General features: G+C 44.5%; 1 protein-coding gene across 1 annotated transcript in view; it reads left to right on the top strand.

The window, feature by feature from the left end:
* The window catches only part of LOC111977708 (carboxypeptidase N catalytic chain-like), a 174487-nt gene that overhangs the window by 141284 nt on the left and 11876 nt on the right, over positions 1-21327 (top strand). The window contains 2 exon segments of the mRNA XM_024007258.2: positions 15529-15668; positions 18688-18787. Coding sequence (XP_023863026.1) covers positions 15529-15668; positions 18688-18787 — 240 coding nt within the window.

Genomic DNA, 21327 nt, shown 5'->3' with positions numbered 1-21327 from the left:
GAGATGGACTGTTGGAAGAACAGACATTTCTCAGCCTTGACGTACAGGTCATGCTCCAACAGTCGACCAAGCACCCTGCGCACTAGGGACACATGCTCGGCGCATGTAGCGGAGTATATTAGAATGTCATCTATATACACCACTACACCCTGCCCGTGCAGGTCCCTGAAGATCTCATCCACAAAGGATTGGAAGACTGATGGAGCATTCATTAACCCGTACGGCATGACGAGGTACTCATAATGCCCAGAAGTGGTGCTAAATGCTGTCTTCCAGTCATCTCRCCCCTTGATACGCACCAGGTTGTAAGCGCTCCTGAGGTCCAATTTTGTGAAGAAGCGCGCCCCGTGTAATGACTCGGACATACTGGCTATAAGTGGTAGCGGGTAACTGTATTTTACCGTGATCTTATTTAATCCGCGATAATCAATACACGGGCGCAAACCTCCATCCTTCTTCTTCACAAAAAAGAAACTCGAGGAGACAGGTGAATTGGAAGGCCGAATGTATCCCTGTCCCAGAGATTCGGTGACATATGTCTCCATAGCRACCGTCTCCTCCTGTGACAGYGGATACACGTGACTCCTGGGAAGTMTAGCGTCTACCAAGAGATCTATCYCACAATCCCCCGGTCGATGGGGTGGTAATTGAGTCGCCTTCTTCTAACAGAAGGCGAGTGCCAAATCGGCATATTCGGGAGGAATGTGCATGGTGGAAACCTGGTTTGGACTTTCCACCGTAGTGGCACCTAAGGAAACACCTACACACCTCCCTGAACACTGACAGGACCATCCCTTGAGAGCCCTCTGTTGCCACGAAATAATCGTATCATGAGAGGCCAACCAGGGAAGACCCAACACAACAGGAAACGCAGGAGAGTCGATCAGGAAGAGACTAATTCTCTCCTCGTGATCCCCCTGCGTTCTCATAGCGATGGGCGCTGTGACCTCCCCAACCAGCCCCGACCCCAAAGGACGACTATCTAAGGCATGTACAGGGAAGGGAACATCAACAGGAATAATAGGGATCCCTAAGCTATGAACCAAAGAGCGGTCAATAAAGTTCCCAGCTGCCCCTGAATCTACTATTCTATAGGTAACCACATGAGTGCAACAGAAGGCTCTGGGTGAGTTCTGTGCCTACTCACCTGAGACGACCCACCAGTGCTCCGCCTGCTACCTCGACTTCCAGGAGAAACACCCCAGCACCGGAAGGCAGTGTGCCCTCTGCGTCCACAGTTGGTACATGGAGTGGTTCCCCCTCCGGTCTCCCTCCTATCAGCCCCTCCCAACTCCATAGGGGTTGGATCCAAGGAGCTGGGTAATGGAATGGGCGGACCCCGATCTAGACGCCCGCGGGAGGCCAACAGGTTATCCAGCCGGATAGATAAATCCACCAGCTGGTCCAGGTTGAGAGTGGTGTCCCTGCAGGCTAGCTCCCTACGAACGTCCTCTCGTAGACTACACCTGTAATGATCGATCAGGGCCCGCTCATTCCATCCCGCACCAGCCGCCAGAGTACGGAAGTCCAGGGCGAATTCTTGAGCGCTCCTCATCCCCTGTCTTAGATGGAACAATCGCTCTCCCGCCGCTCTCCCTTCAGGTGGATGATCAAAGACTGCCCGGAAGCGGCGAGAGAAGTCATCATAGTTATCCCGGGTAGAACCTTCTCTTCCCCAGATGGCGTTGGCCCACTCCAGGGCTTTACCAGTCAGACAGGAGATGAGGGCGCCCACCTTCTCGTGTCCCGAAGGGGACGGATGAACAGAGGCCAGGTAGAGCTCCAGCTGTAGGAGGAACCCCTGGCACCCGGCTGCTGTTCCGTCATACGCTCCTGGGAGCGAGAGCCGAATCCCACTGGGTCCGTACGATGGAGGGATGGACGGTGGTGTAGGTAGAGGTGCGGGTGGAGGTGCTGGGGTATGATTTACTGGGAGACCTCCTCTCTCCCATCTGTCCATTGTTTGCAGCACGCGATCCATGGCTGTCCCTAAACTATGCAACATGTTCGCGTGCTGCCGAACCTGCTCTCCTACTGGGAGAGAAGGACTGGCGGCGCCTGCTGACTCCATTTGAAGAAGGTCCGTGATTCTGTCAGGGTTGTGTGCGGAGAAGTATCGGAGTCAAGCGCAGGACACAGGTGTTGAGCGAAACCACAGTGTTTTACTCAAAATATAGGCAAAAGTTCCACAAATGGAAATAATCACAAACACACACGTAATCATCACAACCACTAACGCACAAACAATCACGGACAAAACAGAAATGAAAGACAGAGGGTTAAATAGGGAACATGATGGGGGAATTGAAACCAGGTGTGTATAAACAGACAAAACAAAACGAAACTGAAAAATGGATCGATGGTGACTAGAAAGCCGGTGACGTCGACCGCCGAACACCACCCGAACAAGGAGAAGGGCCGACTTCGGCGGAGGTCGTGACACCCATGTAGGGTTTTCCACAAATGCTTCCAACCTAAAGTCCATTGCTTTTTAGTATTTTAATATTAGCCTGTGTGTTTATGCAACTTTCAAAATGAACCCCACCTGTTTCGTTTTGGTTGTTGTCAGCGACTCTTGTTAGTTCCCCCTTCTGTTTGAACGACAATTTATAGATTTCTTGCTGGGGAACGTAACTTTCAAAATTAACCCCACAAGGACTATGTGGGACGCTGGGCTGAAGGGAGTTGTAGTTTCCATTAAGCAAATTTTCAACCTAATTCAGGGCAATACCATGGTAATTAAATGCAATGGACATGATCCATTGCACCTGTTTTTTCCAGCTCGGACCGAGATGGATACACTTCTATGCCTGCTACACTATGTGACCAAAGACACGTAGAACATCTCCTTCCAAAACCATGGGCAATAATATTGAGTTGGTCCCTCTTTTACTTCTATAACAGCCTCCCCTATTCTGGGAAGGCTTTCCATTACATGTTAAAACATTGCTGCGGGGACATCCTTCCGTTCAGCCACGAGCATTAGTGAGGTAGGCGATTAGGCCTGGCTCGCAGTCGGCGTTCCAATTCCTCCCAAAGGTGTTAGATGGGGTTGAGGTCAGGGCAATGTGCAGGCCAAGGCAGAAGCTACTCTTCCTGGGGTCTGGCAAAATTAAGGCAGTTATACAATTTTAAAAACATTACAATACATTCATTACAGAACTCACAACACACTAAGTGTGTGCCCTTAGGCCCATACTCCACTACCACATATCTAAAACACAAAATCCATGTATGCGTGTGTGTATAGTGCGTATGTTATCGTGTGTGTATGCATGTGTCTGTGCCTATGTCTGTGTTGCTTCACAGTCCCCGCTGTTCCATGAGGTGTATTTTTATCTGTTTTTTTTATCTGATTCCACTGCTTGTATCAGTTGCCTGATGTGGAATAGAGTTCCATTTAGTCATGGCTCTATGTAGTAAAGGGGGCCTCCCATAGTCTGATCTGTACCATGTCAGCTACTGTTGTATCAATACGTCACCTCAACTTGCTCAATTTCCACATTATATATTACAATATTTAGTTGAAGTTTAGGGTTTAGTGAATGATTTGTCCCAAAAACAACGCTTTTAGTTTTAGAAATATTTACGACTAAAATTCCTTGCCACCGATTCTGAAATTGACGTGTATAGTGTRGAGTCATCCACATACATAGACACACTGGCTTTACTCAAGGCCAGTGGCATGTCATTAGTAAGGATTGAACTTATTCCTTGCCAGCCATTCTGAAACTAACTGCAGCTCTTTGTTAACTGTTGCAGTCATTTCAGTTACTTTAGTAGCTGACGTGTATAATGTTGAGTCATCTGCCAACGGCATCTCGTTAGTAAAGACTGAAAAAAGTAAGGGGCCTAGACAGCTGCCCTAGGGAATTTCTGATTCTACCTGGATTATGTTGGAGAGGCTTCCATTAAAGAACACCCTTTGTGTTCTGTTAGACAGGTAACTCTTTATCCACAATATTGCAGGCTGGTGTAAAGCCAGAACACATATGTTTTCCCAGCAGCAGACTATGATCGACAATGTCAAAAGCCGCACTAAAGTGTAACAAAACAGCCACCACAATCTTTTTATCATCCTTTTCCCTCATCATTCCTTTGTGTAAGTGCTGTGCTTGTTGAATATCCTTCCCTATAAGCATGCTGAAAGTCTGTTGTCAATTTGTTTACTGTGAAATAGCATTGTATCTGGTCCCAAAAAAAATCCTAAACTTTACTAAGGGTTGCTATTTGGCTGATTGGTCGGCTATTTGAGCTAGTAAAGGGGGCTTTACTATTCTTAGGTAGCGGAATGACTTTTGTTTCCCTCCGGGTCTGAAAGCACACACTTTCTAGTAGGCTTAGATTGAAGATATGGCAAATAGTAGTAGCAATATCATCCGCTATTATCCTTGGTAATTTTCCATCCAAGTTGTCAGACCCTAGTGGCTTGTCATTGTTGACAGACAACCATTTCTTTCACCTCTTCCACACTCACTTTATATTAGTCCCAGCCTTTGCTACTTTGGTTATTCTAGATATGGCTACTATATTGTGATCACTACATCCGATGGATTTGGATACTGCTTTAAAGCACATTTCTGCAGCATTTGTAAAGATGTGATCAATACATGTTGATGATTTCATTCCTGTGCTGTTTGTAACTACCCTGGTAGGTTGGCTGATAACATTAACTTGATTGCAGGCGCTAGTTACAGTTTGAATATTTTTCTTGAATGGGCATTTTGATGAAAGCCAGTCCATATTTAAATCACCCAGAAAATCGAGGCGCAGGAGGTGTCCGAATTCGTGACAGGAGTTTGTGGAGTTTGTGAAGTTCGTGACAAGAAATTATGTAAATAAATGTTACACTAAGAGCATAACATTTCTACACCATAATTGTAGTCTAACCAATACCCAAACGGAGATTCAGTCAAAATAAAAATCTCATTGATTTATCAAGACCAGTCTCCATGCTTGTCTCACTGCAACGCAAAACGGTGCTAAAATAGTTGTAGGCTATTGCTTCAAATCCTATTGCTTCTAACTTCAATATGCTCTTTAAATAAATAAGACCTACACCACTTTTAACAGCACATTACTCAACACTAGTGAGACTCATGTCGCCTAGGGTAGGCCTACAGTATATAAAAAAATATGACTTGACTCTCCGCCAATAATTACACATAGAAGATTGGAGGATTGTAGGGTATTTCTGTATTTCAGTGATATTTATTCCCATAGTAATTCGTTATGGATCCATAACTAAATAAACATCGGCATTTTGAAAGAGTATTTGTATCATTATTTTATTAACGAAAGCGTAAAGATGCCACTATTAGTTACATTGTTTTAGTTTGAACGTGCAGACTGGCACTAAGAACAGCGGGAACGTTTCCCTCGTCAGCGCCATTATTAGTGAAATGCCCCTTAAAGTGTTGCTCTGTGCTACCCAGTGTGGCGGGGTGGGGGACCACCCCCCCTTTCCCTTCCTCCTCCCTACCCCATGGGCTAGGTCCGTCTTCTGTGCGCGGCCCATCCCGTCCCCCTGTCCTCGTGCCTTGAACCTTGAGCGCTTTCAGTGGATACAGCTGGAAAACTGGAAAGCACTCGGGAGCCATGTGCGCCACGCGGGAGCCACGTGACCAATATATATTGTCCTGCTAATAAGACGGTTAATAATATATCTGTGAGAATATCCAAGGGGCTTTCAAATAATTCTAAATTAATAATAATAATCGCTTAGTTTAAAAAATAACGTAAAATTAGTGTGAAAAAGGCCTTTCTTGAACATGGGGTGAGACATTGTTACTCATTTGTAAATAAAGCCAGTTTGTTATTTAGAATGATTCATTTCTGTTTTAGAGGGAGAGAAACCAAAAACCTACAGTCATCTCATTTGTCTCCCAATTGAGGCTGGCACAGCTATTGAACCAGCATCTGTAGCAACACAGCTTGCATTGCTATGCAGTGTCTTAGACTGTTGCACCACTCAGGCACTGTACAATGTGACTGGTCAGCAGTGGGCTAAACTATTACAGTAAGAGCAAAATTATCCTAACAAAATAAAATAATAAAAACCTTAGTGTAACAACAGGTTTAGTAAGTAATACTGAAGTCGTGTACAATTATCAGTTTCTATTTAGGTTTATGTCGCCCATTCATTTTCAGTTAGAGACACAGTAGGAGCCAAAAGCATAATCAGTGCTCTAACTCCCCCTTGCGCTGGTCTGGAGCAATGAAGGGGTGACGCAGGGTACCGTACCAACCATAAATTACCTCTAAGTACCACAGCATAATAGCTAAACCTTTAGTGGAGAAACCACTGTAGGCCTATACTGAGGTCAAAATTACATGATGAATTTCCATACATTTATTAAATCGGTAAAATTATGGAAAAATACATTGCGGGAGGGAAGAGCTGGATCCACTTCCTTTACTCCAAACACAAGTATGCTGGCCCTAATATTTTGGGATGTCTGTCATGGAGTGATATTCAAAGCTCAGGGTAGATATCCACTTTGAATAACCTCTGTTTGCCTTGAATGGCCTGTTCAACAGCATCAGCCAACGAACCTCCAGCTGGTTATTTCCATATTGATGATTTTGATTTTGCTGCTCTCTAATAAAGGTGATTTGCTCAGCATTGGGCCATGCTTGTGATAAAGTAAAATCATCTTCACTAGGAAAATGCGGAAAGGTTGAATCTGGATTTATTACAAGATATGCAAATAATGTAAGCATACAAACATGAATGAATGGAGATGATGGGTACACAGTCCACAGTGGTGAGTCAAAGTATCTCTGTATTGACATTGATGGAACATGGCTGATGAGGGCACTTAGATCAGAATGATGATTTCAGCATGGGTTACATCATGGAGCCGAGACCCATTTGTGTCAAGAAAGCTAGGCCCTGTGTGCAAGGAAAATTACATCGAGGGCACGTCGTGCCACTTCAACAAGACAGCATACAGGATGATCAAAACAGACCAAATGGGTTACACACAGGGAAACAGGTTTTGTCATCAATTGATTAAACAGTTCTGCTATTCTGCTTCAAAGGCACGAAAGGCATTCCTTCACAATATACATTCCTAAATGTTCTTTGGATATCCAAAAAGTGATCTGACATTCACTGGACTCATTGGGAATGTTATGTAGAATATTGCCAAAGTGACCTGCCAACAGTACATTTCAGGAATCTTCTGTGAACGTCACAAATACTATTAAAATATCACAAAAGTGTCCTGACATTCAGAACCTCCAAAGAACTTCCTGACAATGATCCATAATGTCTATTATAATAGTCATTGCAAAGTTAGATAACTATGCATGGCTCTTTAACATTCTGAAATTAGACGTTATATGAAAACATGCTTTTTATGTCAACCTCCAAATGTAACTAAACATCAAAAAGTACATTGAGAGCCCCACAAAATGCAGTTTCTGGTAACCACTGGGAACGTAACTTTCATCAGTGGGTACCTGCAGTAGCAATAAGGTACGTAGCAGTATGTACGTTCAGGGAAGTTTCAGGGACATCTCTTATAACGTTATTAAATAACAATATTCAGCTATTCAGGGTCCCCCACATTTCAACGTCCTGAAGAGACTTGGGACATAACCATTGTCAACTGACAACACAGGTGCATCTAGGAGACGTTTCATGAAAACATTATTTTTTAGGTCAACCGCATAACGTGTTAAACGTCAGAAAGTACATTGAGAGCCCCACAAAATGCGGTTTCTGGTAACCACTGGGAACGTAACTTTCGTCAGTGGGTACCTGCAGTACCAATAAGGTACGTAACAGCATGCACGTTCAGGGAAGTTTCAATGACATCTCTTATGTTACTAACGTTATTTAGCTATTTAAGATCCATGACATTTTAACGTCATGAAAAGACTTGGGACACTTGGGCGGTAACTTTTGTCAGCTGACACCACAGCTACGTACAAGGCATGTTTCACAATAACCTTATCATGACTTATGTGGGGACTAAAATAACTTTGTGGTCACGTCCTTGAACTTCATTTTCTTAGCTGGGTTACTACGATGTCCCGAATTTGACCTGACATTTAGGGATCTGACATTCACAACTTCTACTAGAGTCATTGGGAATGTTATGTGAAATATTGCCAAAGTGACCAGACATTCAGTACATTTCAGGAACCTTCTGGTAACGTTACAAATACTACTACAATGTCACCAAAGTGTCCTGACATTCAGAACATCTAAAGTACTTAATTAGAATGTTTTTAAAAATCCTACACACTTAGAAAGACAATGTCACAAGTGTACCACCACTTGACTTACAGACGACGTTCCAAAATGTATTTCTATCATTCCAATTGTAACGTTATATGAAGACATACCATAGCTATAAATCTAATGTCACGAAATATTCCTAGGATATCTCCAAAATAACATGATATTCAGAACCTTTCATGGACTACCAAGGAACGGTTTTAATGTTCCCATAATGGCTGTATAGCGACCGGATATTTATAACCTCTATACCTCTAACCACTGCTTATTAGAAATGTTATGAATGTGCCTGTAATGTCCAATGACATTCAGTACTTCTGGAAGACTTAACGGGAACGTTACAAATGTCTCAGTTACGTCCCTTGTTACCTGGGAAATTGGCCACGTTAGCTACCGCCGGCGACATGTGATACAGCTGCCCAGTGGGAAGCAACCGCTGCCCGGTGGGAAGCAACCTCTGCCCGGTGGGAAGCAACCTCTGCCCGGTGGGAAGCAACCGTTGCCCGGTGGGAAGCAACCATTGCCCGGTGGGAAGCAACTCATGACGACAAGAACCTCTATACAACACCGTTGCACTGGTCATTTGCACTGGCTTGTCGCAACGTTAGCTAATTGGCATGTCACTGTTACATCCAGGTGGTGACCAATACTACAAGTACAGTGCCTTGCAAAAGTATTCATCCCCCTTGGCGTGTTTCCTATTTTGTTGCATTACATATTGTATTTTAAATAGATTTTTATTCGGATTTCATATAATGGACATACACAAAATAGTCCAAATTGGTGAAGTGAAATTAAAATAATAACTTGTTTCAAAAAAAATTACATTAAAAAACMGAAAAGTGGTGTGTGTATATGTATTCACCCCCTTTGCTATGAAGCCCCTAAATAATATCTGGTGCAACCAGTTACTTTCAGAAGTCACATAATTAGTTAAATAAAGTCCACCTGTGTGCAATCTAAGTGTCACATGATCTGTCACATGATCTCAGTATATATACACCTGTTCTGAAAGGCCCCAGAGTCTGCAACACCGCTAAGCAAGGGGCACCACCAAGCAAGCGGCACCATGAAGACCAAGGAGCTCTCCAAACAGGTCAGGGACAAAGTTGAGGAGAAGTACAGATCAGGGTTGGGTTATAAAAAATATCAGGAACTTTGAACATCCGATTAAATCCAATGTAAAAAAAATTGAAAGAATTTGGCACAACAACAAACCTACTAAGAGAGGGCCGCCCACCAAAACTCACGGACCAGGCAAGTAGGGCATTAATCAGAGAGGCAACAAAGAGACCAATAATGATCCTGAAGGAGCTGCAAAGCTCCACAGTGAAGATTGGAGTATCTGTCCACAGAACCACTTTAAACCGTACACTCCACAGAGCTGGGATTTATGGAAGATTGGCCAGAAAAAAGCCATTGCTTAAAGAAAAAAAATAAGCAAACACGTTTGGTGTTCACCAAAAGGCATGTGGGAGACGCCCCAAATATATGGAAGAAGGTACTCTGGTCAGGTGAGATGAAAATTTAGCTTTTTGGCTATCAAGGAAAAGGCTATGTCTGGTGCAAACCCAACACCTCTCATCACCCCGAAAACACCATCCCCACAGTGAAGCATGGTGGTTGCAGCATCATGCTGTGGGGATGTTTGGCATCGGCTGGGACTGGGAAACTGGTCAGAATTGAAGGAATGATGGATGGTGCTAAATATAGGGAAATTCTTGAGGGAAATCTGTTTCAGTCTTCCAGAGATTTGAGACTGAGACGGAGGTTCACCTTCCAGCAGGACAATGACCCTAAGCATACTGGTAAAGCAACACTCAAGTGATTTAAGGGGAAACATTTAAATGTCTTGGAATGTCCTAGTCAATGCCCAGACAGAATCTGTGGTATGACTTAAAGATTGCTGTACACCAGCGGAACCCATCCAACTTGAAGGAGCTTGAGCAGTTTAACTTTGAAGAATGGGTAACAATCCCAGTGCCATGTTCATAGAGACATACCGCAAGAGGCTTGCAGTTGTAATTGCTGCAAAAGGTGTCTCTACAAAGTATTGACTTAGGTGGGGTGAATAGTTATGCACTCTCAAGTTTTCCATTTTATTTTATTTTTTATTGTTTGTTTCACAATAAAAAATATTTTGAAACTTCATCGTGGTAGGCATGTTGTGTAAATCAAATGATACAAACCCCTCAAAAATCAATTTTAATTCCAGGTTGTAAGGCAACAAAATAGGAAAAATGCCAAGGGGGTTGAATACTTTCGCAAGCCACTGTATTACATAGTATTACATACTGTATTACCGATACAAAACATAACCCAAAGCACAACCAAAACAAACCACAAATGTATCCAATAAGTTTGTGGAGTCACAATCTTGATGTAGTCATTGCCGGGGGTTCGTTGTGCGTTCGGTCGTCCTGACTATTTTTATGTTATTTTGATTATGTTTATTGGTCAGGGCGTAGATTGGGTGGGCATTGTATTGGTGTGTTGTTTGGTAGTCTATGGGTGTTGTATGTGTATGGGATAGAGTATTGTTAGGTTGTCTAGTTATGTCTATGGCTGCCTAGATTGGGTCTCAATCAGAGACAGCTGTCATTCATTGTCTCTGATTGGGAGCCATATTTAAGGTAGCCATAGGCAGTAGGCTTTTGTGGGTAGTTGTCTTGTTTAACGTTTGTTGCTTGTCTGGGCACTTGCGTTATTTAGCTTCACGATCATTTGTTGTTTTGTTTGTTTGTTTGTAATAGTGTTTTTGTTTCATGTTCATCTTCGTTCATTTATTAAAAGAAGATGGCTTATTTTCCTCTGCTGCGTTTTGGTCCGAATCTCTTCCACACGATCGTGACAGAACTACCCACCACAACAGGACCAAGCGGATTGAGGAAGGAGGGAAGGAACTAAAGCAATGGAGAGAAGAGGAATGGAGTTGGGAGCAAATTTTCAATGGAGAGGGACCCTGGGCTAAAGTGTTGTTGAACGCCGCTTGAGGGAGGAGAAGAAGGCAGCCACAGCCCAGGAGCGCTGGTATGAGGAGGCAGCACGTAAGAGAGGCTGGAAGCCCGAGAGGCTCACCCAAAAATGTATTGGGTGGGGCTAAAGGGGAGTGTGGCGAAGCCGGGTTGGATACCTGAGCCAACTCCCGGGCTTGCCGTGGAGTGAGAGGGCGTCGTACTGGTCAGACACCGTGTTATGCGGTAAAGCGCACGGTGTCCCCAGTACGCGTGCTTAGCCCAGTGCGGGCTATTCCACCTTGCCGCACTGGGAGGGCTAGGTTGGGCATCGAGCCGAGTGCCATGAAGCCGCCCAACGTATCTGGTCTCCAATACGTCTCCTCGGGCCGGCGTACATGGCACCAGCCTTACAGGTGGTGTCCCCGGTTCGCCTGCATAGCCCAGTGCGGGCTATTCCACCTCGCCGCACTGGCAGGGCACGGGACCATTCAACCTGGTAAGGTTGGGGAGGCTCGGTGCTCAAGAGCACGTGTCCTCCTTCACGGTCCGGTATATCCGGCGCCACCTTCCCACCCCAGTCCAGTACCACCAGTGCCTACACCACGCACCAGGCTTCCAGTGCATCTCCAGAGCCCTGTTCCTCTTCCACGCACTCTCCCTATGGTGCGTGTCTCCAGCCCAGTGCCTCCAGTTCCGGCACCACGCACCAAGCCTCCTGTGCGTCTCCAGAGCCCTGGACGCACTGTTCCTTCTCCCCGCACTCGCCCTGAGGTGCGTGTCCTTAGCCCGGTACCTCCAGTTCCGGTACCACGCACCAGGCCTACAGTGCGTCTCAGCCGGCCAGAGTCTGCCGTCTGCCAGCGGCCTGACGCGTCGCCAGCGGCGCCTGAACTGCCCGTCTGCCACGGCGCCTGAATGCCCTCTGCCCAGCGGCGCCTGAACTGCCCGTCTGCCCAGCGGCGCCTGAACTGCCCGTCTGCCCAGCGGCGCCTGAACTGCCCGTCTGCCCAGCGGCGCCTGAACTGCCCGTCTGCCCAGCGGCGCCTGAACTGCCCGTCTGCGCAGCGGCGTCTGAACTGCCCGTCTGCCATACGCCGTCTGAACTGTCCATCTGCCATGAGCCTGCAAAGCCGCCGTCTGCCATGAGCCTGCAAAGCCGCCCGTCTGCCATGAGCCTGCAGAGCCGTCCGCCAGACAGGAGCCGCTAGAGCCGTCCGCCAGACAGGAGCCGCTAGAGCCGTCCGCCAGACCGGATCAGCCAGAGCCTTCCGCCAGACCGGATCAGCCAGAGCCTTCCGCCAGACCGGATCAGCAGAGCCTTCCGCCAGACCGGATCAGCCAGAGCCTCCGCCAGACCGGATCAGCCAGAGCCTTCCGCCAGACCGGATCAGCCAGAGCCTTCCGCCAGACCGGATCAGCCAGAGCCTTCCGCCAGACCGGATCAGCCAGAGCCTCAGCAGCCATGACCAGCCAGAGCGTCAGCCAGCCAGACCAGCCAGAGCCGTCAGCCAGCCATGACCAGCCAGAGCCGCAGCCAGCCATACCAGCCAGAGCCGTCAGCCAGCCATGACCAGCCAGAGCCAGCCAGCCAGGATCCGCCAGCCAGTCCGGAGCTGCCGTCCCTCAGTCCGGAGCTGCCGTCCCTCAGCCCGGAGCTGCCGTCCCTCAGCCCCGAGCTGCCGTCCCTCAGCCCGGAGCTGCCGTCCCTCAGCCCGGAGCTGTCGTCCTCATCCCGGTGCTGCCCCTTATCCCGATGCTGCCCCTTCAGTTAGGTGGGTTAGTTGGAGGGTGGTCATTGGGGGGGATACGGAAGCGGGGGGTGACTATGGTGGGTGTGGGACAGCGTCCAGAGCCGGAGCCACCACCGTGGACAGATGCCCACCCAGACCCTCCCCTAGACTTTTGGTGGTGCGTTCGGAGTACGCACCTTGAGGGGGGGTTATGTCACGTTCCTGACCTATTTTTATGTTTTTGATTATGTTTAGTTGGTCAGGGCGTGAGTTGGGTGGGCATTGTATGTTGGTGTGTTTGGTTAGTCTAGGGTGTTGTATGTGTATGGGATAGAGTATTGTTAGGTTGTCTAGTTATGTCTATGGCTGCCTAATTGGGTCTCAATCAGAGACAGCTGTCATTCATTTGTCTCTGATTGGGAGCCATATTTAAGGTAGCCATAGGCAGTAGGCTTTTGTGGGTAGTTGTCTTGTTTAACGTTTGTTGCTTGTCTGGAACTTTCGTTATTAGCTTCACGATCATTTGTTGTTTTGTTTGTTTTAATAGTTGTTTTTGTTTCATGTTCATCTTCGTTCATTTATTAAAAGAAGATGGCTTATTTTCCTCATGCTGCGTTTTGGTCCGAATCTCTTCCACACGATCGTGACAGCGTGCAAGGAATATGGTACCAAATACTAAACTTTTGACACCTTACCACTAGAACTGCCAGGCATCGATTGACCCCCCTTCAAGCTAATGAGCAGTAATTCTGACTGCAACGGTCTAACAGTGTAATTAATTTATTTCATATATGCTACAGCAACAATTATCATTCGGTTGTGTTTATGAAGGCCTTGGGTAACATTAGAATACGATATGGATTTTATTTCAAATAACACAATAGCATTTTCATTAGTTTATGTTACTGTAGGCTATATGTAAAAACACATGTTGTATTTGTGGAGTTCCTTTGTTCACTACTTTGAAACAGAAAGCATATGTGTTGGAACATGGTAACAGCTTATTTCTATAAAGACAAAATAAAATAAAAAATACCCCAACCACCAAGAAGCACGGTCAAAAGACGCGTGGTAAATAGATGAAAACACCAGTAGCCTAAACATCATTAAAAGTGCCAAGTGGCCTTCATAAATAGTGCAACTCTGCACAAAAGCTATAATGAATATAAGTGTCAATATGAGAGCAGTTAAAAATTGTCAGCTCGTGCTTGTGTGCATCTTCATGCAATGGCATCATTTGGATTTAATTTAGCTGTTATCCCTTGACACAATTTTCATAACTTTCACTTGCTTGACCCACTTTGACATACCTTCGTTTGGTTGTAGTGCGTAATAGTATCCTGTTTTCTCTAGATTGTGTCCAGTTGTCTTGTCATTCTTCAGCACTGTTGTGGAGTACAACGGCTGTGCAGGTGCTTTATTTTGCTTTGTTCATGGTGCCGGCCAGACTTGTTTTCTATACAAGCAACTTGTTCTCCAATGACAGTGAAGTGAAGACATTGCAGCAGACCAGAGTATACTGATAAGACTGCTTTGATTCGGTGAAGTAAATATAGGGTACATAACATTTTAAAATTAGGCCTATAATTAGAATGGATCAACACAATAGGATGGCCCGCCCTGTCCTTCATTCACAACTGGTGATTACATAATTATGCTTATTTCGCTTCCCCTGCTCATCAACTCACCCACTCTCCCCATCATACTTTACTTAATTTATTTAATCTGTTGTTTTATGTGTGAAATTGGACTCGATATAGTTTAGGTTTAGTTTTCGATGAAATTGTTAGGGGGACTATCAGCTGGGCACTGCACTTTCAACTGCCAGAAGAAGGAACACAAGCATTCCGCTACACCCGCAATAACAACTGCTAAGTATGTGTATGTGACCAATCATTTTTTTATTTGAAGGAGCGGAGCAGGCCCTACTTTTGGAAGAAGGAGGGGCAACTGGTGAAAACCATTCCCAAAAAATGACATGCCCTCCTAAAACTGGTTATGCCCTCCTAAAACAAGTTCTGTTTGTGATATTAAGACTCTAACAATGGCAGTGTGTTATATAGACTTATTTAGGAAAATTAAAGGACGGAGGGGTGCGTGAGTTAAAAAATGAAAAAGTGCGATTTTTTTTAATAATCATGATCAGTCAAAATGACCGCTTAGCAGTTCTAGTGTTAAATACACTATAAATGAGTTTATACAAACACAATATGACTTCTTCAAATGGGACTAGATACATACAAGTGCTATCATTTTTTAAATGGTAAAACAGATGAAAATACCCTCAAATAAAAGCTGACATTCTGTACTGTCACCTAATATGAAACATTATGTCTCAAATCTAAAATGTCGGAGTATAGAGTCAAATTAAACAATTTAGCTTCACTGTCCAAATACATATGGAGGGGAATGTACAGTATAATAGATGGGGGTGGTGTGCATGTTAACATTCATCTGTGATTAATCTCTTTCTAAAGTACCCATTGTTCCCAAATCATTTAAAAAGTATGATGAAAAAAGAGCATAGACAAATCTTTGTGTAGATGTGTGCAATGTACCTTCACTTTAACAGTATTGTGTCTCTCCACAGGAATGCAGGACTTTAACTACCTATACACCAACTGCTTTGAGATCACTCTGGAACTCAGCTGTGACAAGTTCCCCCCGGCATCAGCCCTGTCAAGAGAATGGCTGGGCAACAGAGAGGCACTGATCTCCTTCCTGGAGCAGGTACTTTCTCTAATCTCTCTCTCCATACCACGCACGCACGCACGCACACACACACACACACACACACACACACACACACACACACACAACTATTATTTGGTCAACAGTAATGTGCATTATATTGATTCCTGCTGTGAAAGTATCTTCCTGTCGCTGTTTCGCTGCTGGCTGCTGTGTGACCGAGCCACTCTCACTTCCTGTCTCTGTGAGAACAGAGGGAGAGATGCATTCAGATTTGTATTTTTATAAAAAATATGTTTACATTTATTTAACTTGGCAAGTCAGAACAAATTCTTATTTACAATGACAGCCTACCCTGACCAAACACTCCCCTAACCCGATCACGACCGGATGTGATACAGCCCAGGATCAGACCCGGGTCTGTTGTGATGCCTCTAGCACTGTGATGCAGTGCCTTAGACCGCTGCGCCACTCGGGAGGCATAAGCACAAGCATATGGTCGTTGCGCATTTCAAAATGCAATTGCTGGAAAAACAGTTTTAAAGCAACTACTGATGTGATTGTTAAAGAGAGGAGAGTATCAGCTTTCTGTGGGTATATCATTTATTTCTCAACCCTCAATATTGAGCAAAACCATTCACAATTGGAGTAGGCTATGTAGTATGGTTTTGTTGCGCCCACAGAGCAAATGGTCCCATTTGCAGTGAATACATCAAGAAGCCTATGCCTAGCGCTGGAAGGTCTTGGTTGGACATTACATTTATTGATAACATTTATCAATTACATGGCTATCTAGCAACAAGATCATATTTAGAGTTAGCTCTCTAGTTAAGTATTTTGAGTTCCCACTCAGGTGGTGAATTAAGTAGTATAGGCCTAGGCCAATTTGCAAATTTTTTGGGGGGCAAATTCATCTGTAAAGAGCCCAAAATAAATCTGATAATTCTGGATCCCATTTTAACAGGTTGCACATCAAAATATCAATCATGCATTCCATGGATATGTTAGATCATGGCTGCCCAACCCTCTTCCTGGAGATCTACTGTCCTGTAGGTTTTCAGTCCAACCCTAATTTAGCATATCTGATTCAGCTAGTTTAGTTCCTGTTGAGCAGCTAATTAGTAGAATTAGGTGTGTTAAATTAGGGTTGGACTGAAAACCCACAGGACAGTAGATCTCCAGGAAGAGGGTTGGGCAGCCCTGTGTTAGATGAAATAGACAACTTTTTTCTTGAATCATACCATCTGTTTCCTTAGCGCTGGAAAAAAATTATCWAGATGTCTGGCGCTAATGGAAAGTAACTGTGCATCAAGAAATATATACAGTGCATTCAGAAAGTATTCAGACCCCTTTGACTTTTTACACATTTTGTTACATTGCAGCTTATTCTAAAATGTATTAAATAGTCTCCCCCCCTCATCAATCTACACACAATACCCAATAATGACAAAGCAAAAACAAGTTTTTGTAAAGTTATAAAAACAAAAAACTGAAATATCACATTTCATAAGTATTCAGACCCTTTACTCAGTACTTCGTTGAAGCACCTTTGGCAGCAATTACAGCCTCGAGTCTTCTTGGGTATGACGCTAGAAGCTTGGCACACCTATATTTGGGACGTTTCTTCCATTCTTCTCTGCAGATCCTCTCAAGCTCTGTCAGGTTGGATGGAGAGCGTTGCTGCACAGCTATTTTCAGGTCTCTCCTGAGATGGTCGATCGGGTTCAAGTCCGGGCTCTGGCTGGGCCACTTAAGGACATTCAGATATTTGTCCCGAAGCCACTCCTGCGTTGTCTTGGCTGTGGGATTAGGGTCTTTGTCCTGATGGAYGGTGAACCTTCGCCCCAGTCTCAGGTCCTGAGCGCTCTGGAGCAGGTTTTCATCAAGGAACTCTATGTACTCATCTTTCCCTCAATCCTGACTAGTCTCCCAGTCCCTGACACTGAAAAACATCCCCACAGCACAATGCTGCCACCACCATGCTTCACCGTAGAAATGGTAGCAGGTTTCCTCCAGACATGACACTTGGCTTTCAGGCCAAAGAGTTCAATCTTGGTTACATCAGACCAGAGAATCTTGTTTCTCACGGTCTGAGAGTCCTTTAGGTGCCTTTTAGCAAACTCCAAGCGGGCTGTCATGTGCCTTTTACTGAGGAGTGGCTTCCGTCTGGCCACTCTACCATAAATGCCTGATTGGTGGAGTGCTGCAGAGATGGTTGTCCTTCTGGAAGGTTCGCCCATCGCCACAGAGGAACTATGGAGCTCTATCAGAGTGACCATCAGGTTCTTGGTCACCTCCCCGACCAAGGCCCATCTCCCCCGATTGTTCAGTTTGGCCAGGCGGCCAGCTCTAGGAAGAGTCTTGGTGGTTCCAAACTTCTTCCATTTAAGAATGATGGAGGCCACTGTGTCCTTGGGACCTTCAATGCTGCAGACATTTTTTGGGTCATTTCCTCAGATCTGTGCCTCAACACAATCCTGTCTCAGAGCTCTATGGACAATTCCTTCCACCTCATGGCTTGGTTTTTGCTCTGACATGCATTGTCAACTGTGGGACCTCATATAGACAGGTGTGTGCCGTTCCAAATCATGTTCAATCAATTGAATTTACCACAGCTGGACTCCAATCAAGTTGTAGAAACATCTCAAGGATGATCAATGGAAACAGGATGCACCTGAGCTGAATTTCGATTCTCATAGCAAAGGATCTGAATACTTACGTAAATAAGGTATTTCTGTTTTTTATGTTTAATACATTTGCAAAAAAATTGTAATTATTGGGTATTGTGTAGATTGACGAGGATTTTTTAAAATTATATTTAATCCTTTTTAGAATAAGGGTGTAACGTTACAAAATGTGGTCTGGGGTCTGAATACTTTTCGAATGCACTGTATGTGGTTGTATTTATCGTTATCGAGCAAAATGGTAAAAAATGTTGTATTATGATATGACTTCTAGTCCATATCGCCCAGCTCTAAGGTGTAGTATTATAAAAGCAAAGGTTTGTTTTCTTGCACTATTGGGGGGGTTCAGTAAACTGTCCTTCTGCCCTCTCCAGGTGCATCATGGGATCAAAGGAATGGTGTATGATAACAACAACAACCCAATCGGCAACGCAGAGATTTCAGTAGCTGGTATCAACCACGATGTGACCACTGGTAAGAGGGGCAGAGAAACCATTTTACATCAGTGGAGACATGTTTTTCTCACAAAAACACGTACAACCAGCTAAAAACCCTGAGCAATACCAACATTTTTAGGCTTACTAGTAGGTACGTCTGCACAGATCTTAGTCAACTACAGATATAATTTCCATAATTTAACAATAGAATACAACAAGACACTTTGAATAAATTGGGGACAATAATCTTTTGAACTGGGTGTTTATTCTTTATGTTACCTTAAATAGTCTTTGTGTTTCATGAGATTGTAGTGTTTCAATTATGTATTCTATATGTAGCATATAACATTTACTAGCATCACATTTCAGATACATACCACTAGTTGCAAAGGAATAGAAATTCAAAACAATGCTGCGCAACACATCTAATTCGGGTTTTTTCAAAGCAAATAAGCATTTAGCAAATATATGGCCCGTCTGTTGTTGTGTGTACAACTTCCTGAATTAGGATTGGTTCTCATTCAGAAGGTAGACAACAATAGCAAAAACGTCAGCAATACAAATCTTCTTCCTTGTAACCGATAATATTATGATAAGGTAAGAAGCAGTAGTAAGCCATTTTTGGCATTTCGCAGCAGTGTCCTTCAAAACACCATGAAGAAATCGAATTTATGGCTATAATGTTACATGTAGGTCCTTCAAACTGAGTCTCAATGAGTATGGTTACATGCACACAATAATGCGATTATTGTGAATATCACAGTTTGATTAAAACATTTACAGGCTCTGCAAGAAGAAGGATTTCCCTAATAATCTTGTTTACATGAACACATCTGAAATCAGGCTAACTTATTGCACTAATAAAAATAAACGTTATCCCACTGCGACCATGGTATTTTTGGGAAGCATATTTGATTCTGATGAAGCATACATTCATCAAAATCCGGGGTGTGAACTAAGTTTCGATTCAGCGTTAATTGACATGGTAATGCACAAATAGTTTTCGGGAAAAGATGAAAAAACGGACCCCTCTGACGCGGTATGTTACATTGTGACGTGTCACTACTTATTTTGTGCCGTACAGCCTCCTTCCACCAGGGGTAGCCCTTCTCTCGCATGGCTAATATTAAACTAATATTTCATGAGTAGGGTGCTAATTGCAATGTGGTCATCAATAACACAAACAATGAATCAATCAATAATGAATTGCATAAGACTGTGATGTGCAGAATCTTAAAAAGAATACAACTGTGCCAACCTCTGATCTGCATTTACACAAGCAAACCTGCTGACAGAGCTTTCGTTTTTTCACTCACCTTTGCTGTGTTAATGTTTTGAAATACCTTTGCTGTGCCAACCTATTCATGAGTGCTGTGTGTTCAATAACTTAAGTGTGAAATCTCATGTGTGCAATAGCGCATGTCCTAAATTCTCACGTCTGCTACCTATTAAACTCATTTTCACATGACATGCTCTAATCCAAAATGAGATGCGGCATTCCTGCATGCCTCTTTCTGTTCAAGTGAAGAAAATGAACGGGGACTCCCTAAAAGACCAAAGTGCCAAAGACCAAAGTGGTGACCCTTTACATCATGTCACCAAACTGCTATAGTTATGAACTATGAAATGTTTTGGGACCATTTGCTTCCCTGTAAACAGGTACTGACAGGAGGCGCGACGAGAACACTGATCCAATGCCTCCCAAAAAAACTGATTGTAATAAAACAACTGATTGGAATGAATCTCTTGGAATAACTGATTGTAATAAAACAATTGATTGCAATAAATCTATTGGAATAACTGATAGGAATAAAACAACTGATTGGAAAAAAAGCATAGAGGTGAATAAAAACATATTGGTTGTACAAAAAAAACTATTTACAAAAACGATTTACTAAATGTTCTGTTGATGACAGTGTGGGGGGTCAGGGGGGCTCTTCTTTCTACAGCTCCTTGTTGAGGCTGAACTTGGGACTGTACCAGTCATCCTCTGGCACCACCTCTGGCACCACCTCCAAATCCAGGCACTGGAGATGGAACCAGAGCAGGCAGAACTCACACTGCACCCACTTGTCCTGACCAATCGGTGGCTCGATGTTGCGGCAGATGGCACAGTGCCCCCTAGCGAGGTCTGCTACCTGCACCTCAGCCATGCGTTTCTTGTTCTCCTCTCTCTTCCTTTGCAACTCTAGCTTCCTCCTCTGCAGATCCTCCCTCTTCCTGTGCAGGTCCTCCTGCCTCCTCTGATTTGCATCCTCCTTGTCCTTCTCCTGGTCCTGCTTGATGAGCATTTCATTGAAGTCGTTAGCGGTGATGACCCGAGCTGGCAGGGGAAGTCTGCGCTTCATGGTCGGCTGCTGCTGAATAAACTTGTTTGCCAAGATACGAGGCATCAGGACGTTTGCCAGTCTCGCTGAGACAACGCCTGCAGCCACCAGGTGGTTGATTGGGGTGACCTGCTTGCAGGTGGGACAGCACACAGGGGATGGTGTTGATGCTGCTGGAATTGCATTGTTCACTGCTGTAGGAGCCGCCAGGGTCGCTGCTGTGGGGGCGGAGGTGGGGGTCGCGGTGGTT

This window comes from Salvelinus sp. IW2-2015, linkage group LG18 (assembly GCF_002910315.2).
Source record: "Salvelinus sp. IW2-2015 linkage group LG18, ASM291031v2, whole genome shotgun sequence".
Taxonomy (NCBI): Eukaryota; Metazoa; Chordata; class Actinopteri; order Salmoniformes; family Salmonidae; genus Salvelinus; species Salvelinus sp. IW2-2015.
This window is presented reverse-complemented; position numbering and strand designations above follow the sequence as displayed.